The sequence below is a fragment of the Tasmannia lanceolata genome, unplaced genomic scaffold (genome assembly GCF_043159265.1).
Source record: "Tasmannia lanceolata isolate RefF3 unplaced genomic scaffold, GAP_Taslan_0.1 ptg000015l, whole genome shotgun sequence".
Lineage (NCBI taxonomy): Eukaryota > Viridiplantae > Streptophyta > Magnoliopsida > Canellales > Winteraceae > Tasmannia > Tasmannia lanceolata.
Window position 1 is genome coordinate 39,993,447 of NW_027518692.1, and position 7,508 is coordinate 40,000,954.

General features: G+C 38.0%; 1 protein-coding gene across 1 annotated transcript; it reads left to right on the plus strand.

The window, feature by feature from the left end:
* Positions 1-1,757: 1,757 nt before the first annotated feature.
* Positions 1,758-6,226, plus strand: LOC143847226 (labd-13Z-ene-9,15,16-triol synthase, chloroplastic-like). Its single transcript, XM_077355981.1, has 3 exons — positions 1,758-2,175; positions 3,730-4,274; positions 5,330-6,226. The coding sequence occupies exons 1-3, from the start codon at positions 1,827-1,829 to the stop codon at positions 5,954-5,956; spliced, it is 1,521 nt and encodes a 506-aa protein (XP_077212096.1). The 5' UTR covers positions 1,758-1,826; the 3' UTR covers positions 5,957-6,226.
* Positions 6,227-7,508: the final 1,282 nt, after the last annotated feature.

Below are 7,508 nucleotides of genomic sequence, written 5' to 3' on the forward strand. Positions count from 1 at the left end.
TTCTTACCCGTGCCAACCCCTCTAGTGTTCATAATCAACATATTCATTCCCTTTCCTCAGATGCACCAAAACGTTTAGAAATCAAAGTACATGGCACATTACCTACCAATATTTGGTTGCCTTTATTATATTCCTTTCCTTCAATGCTACTTGCATGCAAAGTTGCAAACGGACCCTACTAGATTATTTTTTTGCACATTAGTTTTTTTCATCTCTCTCTCTCTAGTTATTATTTATTATACCTCGGAGACTTTGCACGAAGAATGTTAAACGACGTACCTCACCAAACTGCATTTTTATAAATGCAGCTTGGTGACCGTGCAACCAATGAGGTTGCCCTTTCAGCTGATTCTTCGAGGGTGCCCTGAGTTTAGCATTCCTCTCTCTCTCTCTATATATATATACACACACTAAGCCTATAGGATTTCAAAATGTCATTCGCCCTAACTAAAAGATATCTAGTCAGGTTCATATTCCCTTCAATTCCCTTCCCGATCCCATGCCATTTTCTATTGAGAAATGATATGAGGTTCCATTTTCTTACCCGGGCGAACCCCTCTAGTGATCATAATCAACATATTTATTCCCTTTCCTCAGATGCACCAAAACGTTTAGAAATCAAAGTACATGGCACATTACCTACCAATATTTGGTTGCCTTTATTATATTCCTTTCCTTCAATGCTACTTGCATGCAAAGTTGCAAACGGACCCTACTACTTTTTTTTTTTTTACACCTAAGTTTTTTTCATCTCTCTCTCTCTCTCAAGTTATTATTTATTATACTTCGGATACTCCGCACGAGGAATGCTAAAGATGTACGTCACCAAAGTGCATTTTAAAAATGCAGCTTGGTGACCGCGCAACCAATGAGGTTGCCCTTTCAGCTGATTTCTTCGAGGGCGACCTGAGTTTAGCATTCCTCCTCTCAAACACTTAACTCTCTCTCTCTCTCTCTCTCTCTCTCTCTATATATATATATATATATATATATATATATATATATATATGCTATTGTCATTCACATATATGCTATTGTCACCCAATATATGCTTCTACCTTTCTTAGGTGGATCATTCATCTTACTTCTCATGTTTTGATTGGGTGGGGCTCACCATTTTATACCCATACATATTGCCCGGGCACCACTATTTTAATGAGGTCACATGCACAACATGGGTGGGTCCCACAATGTTTCTATTGTTCTTGGGTTGAGCCTCCAATTTGAATCTCATATTTTGATTGAGTGTGGTCCTCCATTTTAGACCCATACATAGCATGGGCCCATAATACTAGTGTGTGTGTGTGTGTATATATATATATATATATATATATATATATATATATATATATATATATATATATATATAGAGAGAGAGAGAGAGAGAGAGAGAGAGAGAGAGAGAGAGAGAGAGAGAGCTCACGAACCACGCCCCATATATATATATATATATATATATATATATATATATATATATATATATATATATATATATATATGTGTGTGTGTGTGTGTGTGTGTGTGTGTGTGTGAACCACGCCCCATATATATATATATATATATATATATATATGTGTGTGTGTGTGTGTGTGTGAACCACGCCCCATATATATATATATATATATATATATATATATATATATATATATATATGTGTGTGTGTGTGTGTGTGTGTATATATATATATATATATATATATATATATATATATATATATATATATATATATATGTGTGTGTGTGTGTGTGTGTGTATATATATATCTCATTTCAGCAAACCTCAATACAACTCCTCCCATAAGTCTTCTTATCTTAATTATAATAAACATGGCTTCATCAGATATATCAGCTATCTTTCCCATTTTCACTGTACTTGTTGGGATTGCATGGTACGTATGGAAGACAAAGGCGCCAAGAAATGGGAAGTTGCCACTCCCACCAGGGCCACGTGGGTTGCCACTGGTGGGCTACCTCCCATTTATGGACTCCGAAATCCACCACCAATTCACCCAATTAGCCAAAATCCATGGCCCAATTATGAAGCTCTGGTTAGGGAGGAAGCTCTGCGTGATAGTAGCCACACCATCCTTGGCCAAAGAGATCCTAAAAGACAACGACATCGTCTTCGCCAACCATGACGTGCCCGAATCCGCCCTCGCTTTGTACGATGGCAAGGGTATTGTGAAACAACCAATTACTCCAAAAGCTGAAGTTATTGGTGTTGGTGTTATTTTATCATTTATATTTGGGTTTTGTTCGTTAAGGTGTTGAAAATGTAAATCTACACATTGTTTGAGAAAAAAGATTCAAAAGCCATTTAAAACTCTCAATCCCTATGTAGATTTATTGTAGATTTACATTTCCAATGCACCTTAACGACCGGCCCGGGGGCACTCGTTAACAAAACCCTTTATATTTTAACACTCCCCCTCATGTTCGAGGAATTGTTTGATCCCAGGACCTCTTATGAGGCAAAGTCACAATTATAGTTGTCGGAAATTTCTCAGCAAAGGTAAACCTCGGGAGATATTAGGTTTTTTTTTAAATTTTTTCGGGCTTATATCGGGGAAAAACAATAATGAAATTATTTAAAGATATATAATTTAAGAAAAAATATTGTAAAAATATGGTGATATTATCGGGATATTATCACGGTAAATGATTAAAACTAAAATAATCGCTATATATATATATATATATATATATATATATATATATATATATATATATATATATATATATATATATATGCTACTTCTATATAGCAGAAGAGAAAAGGTTTGAATTTTTTGAATTATTTGAAAAGGCTACGGAATTAACACGTCGAAGGTAATTTTGCCAGCCACCTTCTCCAAAGGCTACTTCTCGCCCATCCTTTGCAATTGTAAGTGTTGAGAGATTTGCCTTATTAGACGTGGTGAAAATTGCACGGAAATACTATTTCTGGAAAGGTGGCTAGAAATAATAAGTACAGAGAGAAGTTAGCAATAATAATCATTAGGGACTAAAGTTTTGGAGGAAATTTACGGAAAAAGTGCTGTCAAGTAGTATATGACAATTACGAAGAAACTACACAGCAGAGGTATAGAAATATGACAATTACGAAAAACTACTTTTCCTTATTAATTTTTTATGACAATTACGGAAAAAGCGACAAAGAAGAGGTATAGAAATATGACAATTACGAAAAACTACTTTTCCTTATTAATTTTCTCCTCTCTCGCCAGCCTTTCTATATGCAAAATTACAGAAAGTTGGTAGTAATTACATGATATAACGAATTCCGGACACCTTTAAAAATATGGACGAATTCCGGGCACCTTAAGAGGAACAACAATTATGGAAACCTCTATAGATTGGAGGGCTAGGATCAGCCTATGGAAATGATTTTATGGGCACAACCTATTTATGTTGTATTCCATCACATGGACGGTTTGGATCAACCTATGATGTGGTCCGCACAGTTCTTTGCCGGCCCGTGCATCGCATGGGGTTTTTACATATATATATATATATATATATATATATATATAATCTCGGAATCAATTCAAGATTTTGTCATTTTATAAAAATATGCCGTGATAAAATCGTGATACTTTGAAAACATGGGAGATATTTGGGTGACATATCTATCTGGAGACAGTAGCTATGATACCATGTGAAACAACCAATTGCTCCAAAAGCTTAAGCTGGTAGAGTTGGTGTGATTTAATCATTAATGCTTTAACAGGTATCACTTGGAGTCCTCACGGGTCACACTGGCGGGATCTTCGAAAAGTCTTCGTCCGAGAGATGATGAGCAACGCTAGCCTTGAAGGGTATTCCTTCTTCCGATGCCGGGAAGTTCGTCAGATGGTTACCAACGTCTATGCCAAGCGTGGAACCCAGATCAATCTTGGCGAGCTAGCTTTTATAACTGCGCTCAACATAATGACCAGTATTTTATGGGGAGGAACACTCGACGGAGATGAAAGGCGTAAAGTAGGTGTGGAATTTCGGAAAGCCATAGATGAGATCATTGAGCTCTTCGGAAAACCCAATCTTTCAGATTGTTATCCTGGTATAGCGAAGTTTGATCTGCAAGGCGTGGTGCGTGAGATGAGGACGATCACTAACTGGTTAGACAAGATCTTCGACTCTGTCATCGATCAGCGTATGAAAATGGATAGCTCAAATGGAGAGGAAGGAGAAGAAAATAAGGATTTACTACAGTTTTTATGGCAGCTTACTAAGCGAGGAGAACTTACTGTGACCAACATCAAGGCCCTATTTATGGTAAGCAATCTTTCTTTCCTTATTTCCTGTGAAAATCATTTTCACGCCAACCTTCTTCAGGTTTTCTATTATTTTATTTTGTAGTCAAAAGCTTAGACATTAATTTAGGAGAAATTATATGGTGCCCGACCGTGAATTAGAGTGTAGGGTAAGATAAAAGTACAACCATTGATATTTGATCCAACAGCAGCCTAAAAAGTAGGCTGCTGTTCGATTTAATATCAAGGGAGGCTGCGCTGGACTTGACGCGCAGGCACCGTATAAAATCTCTTTATTTAGAGGGAATTGAGTTGACCACTTGAGATTGTTTCACCTCCGCGCAAAAATCAGCCCTTCACTTTTTTTATACACCCTGGATTAGTCTGACTAAAACATGTTTTTTAATCTCAGCCCTTTACAAAGAAGTGAAAAGGCTGACCTTTTTTTTTTAGAACTGGTGGAATTTTATTAGATCATAGAAGAAGAAAAATCCATGATCAAGGTGATAAATGGCAAAGAGGAGAACAAAGGGGGAAAAAGAAACTGCTTAGGGGGTAGATAATCAGAGAACTCAAAAGCCACTCTACCACTCCTGATCGAGCAAGGCGCTCAGCCTCTCCATTCAATGACCTCCTAACATGATGTAAGCAGACTTAATGGCTTTCAATCCGATCCCAGATCTCATCAAGGAACTCTGAAAATCTTCAAAGCTGAGGGGATCGGCCTTCCAATCATCTGATGACGTTCAGGAATCCCCCTCCAATATGAGATTGTCCATATCGATCTCCGACAACAATTTTATACCTCGGAGGATAGCCCTCACTTCTGCTTCATTTTATTTCATAATAGTGACTTTTTTTCCATAATAGTGAGTGCAAAAGTGATGATAAACTTGAGTAAAAGACTGACTTTTGGGCTGTAACTTCCCAAATTAGTAAAAGGCTGATTTTTGGGCAACACTATGCCGAGTAGGTAAAGCAGTTTACTTATGGTTGTTTTACCTCCTACTACGACTAAGTGGTGATCAATTTAACAAAAGAGGAGATGCTAATTAGAAGTGATGATAAACTTTACAGGACGTGGTGATTGGTGGGACCGACACAACGTCAACTTCGGTGGAATGGACAATGACGGAGATCATCCGTCATCCCAAGATTATGAAGAAAGTTCAAGATGAATTAGAGGAAGTAGTAGGGCTAAACAATTTGGTTAAAGAGTCACATTTTTCTAAATTGAATTACTTAGAAGCGGTCTTGAAAGAAGCTCAACGACTGCACCCTGCGGGCCCATTTTTAGTCCCACAAAAACCTAGCCAATCATGTGTCGTGGGCGGGTATCATATCCCTAAAGACACCAAAGTCATGTTGAATGTGTGGGCAATACATAGAGATCCTGAGGTTTGGAACAATCCCTTAGAGTTCAAACCAGAAAGGTTCTTGGGGGATTCTGGCAAGTTGGATTTTAGAGGCAATGATTTTCGTTACCTTCCGTTTGGATCAGGCCGGAGAATTTGCGCCGGGATCCCATTGGCAGAGAGAGTTCTCACTTTTATAGTAGCTTCCCTCTTACATTCATTTGACTGGCGGGTCGCCGAAGGGACGAAGATTGATGTTTCTGACAAGTTCGCGCTTGTTCTAAAGAAAGCTACACCACTTATTGCCATCCCAACACCACGATTATCCAAACAAGTGCTCTATTCCTAACAAGTTTCTTTTATTGGGCATGGAATGTGGACACAATTCCGATGGACAAAACTTGTTTCCAAGCCTTCGTAATAAGTCGCGGAGTAATGCTTGCATCTTGTTCTCCATGGTCTCTATTTATTAAGCTCTTAGTTTCATTAGCTTCTTTTCTTTTTTTTTTAAATCTTGAACGTATCTCTCTCTTGTTCTCTTTATCTGTTGTATTTCTCTCATTACACTCCGTATAAACACCAATAAAAGGAATATGTGTTCACTGTTTTAGGACTGCAATTTTATTTTCACATGTTGTCAAATGTATTTGTCACGCCGCGAACCGGAGTCCTGTGACTGCGCCGCACGCCAACAATACCAACAAGAACCACATGGGTATGCAAGGCCAAAACCACCACAAATACCTGCTTATCAAAGATATACAGAGCAACTATCGGAAAATATTCATTAACCATCATAATCCAAAAGACATTAAATCTCCAAAGATCCTTGAGTAAACCTTGCTCGACTACTACAATTACACAAATAAATAAATTTTCTACTCCCTAATGAACATCTACTAATCACCCTAAAGTCTCTAACGAGGCCAAATCCTCTCTCTCCCCCAAATCCCGCAAGTCCTTTAGCTATTCTTCAATACCTGTAAAATATAAGACAGCGTGGAATGAGATTTTATGTTCAATACATAACAAGGATTCTATATAAGATGGATCAAGTACACAACGACAAAATCATGAGCAAAAGCATTTAATAAAAATGCAACATTTACTTCAAAACATGCGATGTATCATGGCATAAACATCAGAGCAATATCAAGTACAACCTGTAAATAATCATCAAGTTTTCATGATACAAAACAGGTAACGATTCTCAAGCCACTGGATATAGCTATGGGCACAGTCACCTCCCACAGCGACGGGCTACGAGGAACACCAGCTTCACATCCCCTACTGGCAAAGGTTGTCAATCGGCCCCAGGTAGGCATGTTCAAGTTTCACAGCCCCTACTGGCAAAGGTAACGATAACATAGGTACCACAGGTAATTCCCACAATTGCACAATCCTTACTGTGAAGGCAAAAGACCGATCTTTCATGAGTACGAATCAGTTATCACCAACCAACTGGTTAAGATCAAGATACGATAATCATAACCATACTAGGTCTCGTGCATTCTAGCAGCAGCCCTTCCTGTCAGACCCAACAATAATTCCATGGAACGTGAACAACATGTCACAACAATATGAACAATTTGCTATTGGGAAGTAATATTTATGCCCTTTTGATCACCGGGGATACCCAGCGCCAGTGTAAAGGGAAATCAAACCCACTGGATTTTTTTGACGTCAAGTACATTAGCCCCCCTTTAGTCATTGATACACTGGCGCTGGGTGTCCCTAGTGATCAATCGGGGCGTAAATATCACTTCCCTTTGCTATTATGTGCAGCATAACATATGCAAACGAACAGTGAGCTTGATCCAAGATTTTATGAATTTAAACATGCTAAAACATGATTTCAAATAAACGACAATATATAAGTTCAAGTCATAGATTTTAATTCA

Coding starts and splice junctions, on each gene's coding strand:
- LOC143847226 (XM_077355981.1), top strand. CDS start 1,827: ATGGCTTCATCAGATATATCAGCTATCTTTCCCATTTTCACTGTACTT. Junction 2,176..3,729: donor CGCTTTGTACGATGGCAAGG/GTATTGTGAAAC, acceptor ATGCTTTAACAG/GTATCACTTGGAGTCCTCAC. Junction 4,275..5,329: donor ACATCAAGGCCCTATTTATG/GTAAGCAATCTT, acceptor TAAACTTTACAG/GACGTGGTGATTGGTGGGAC.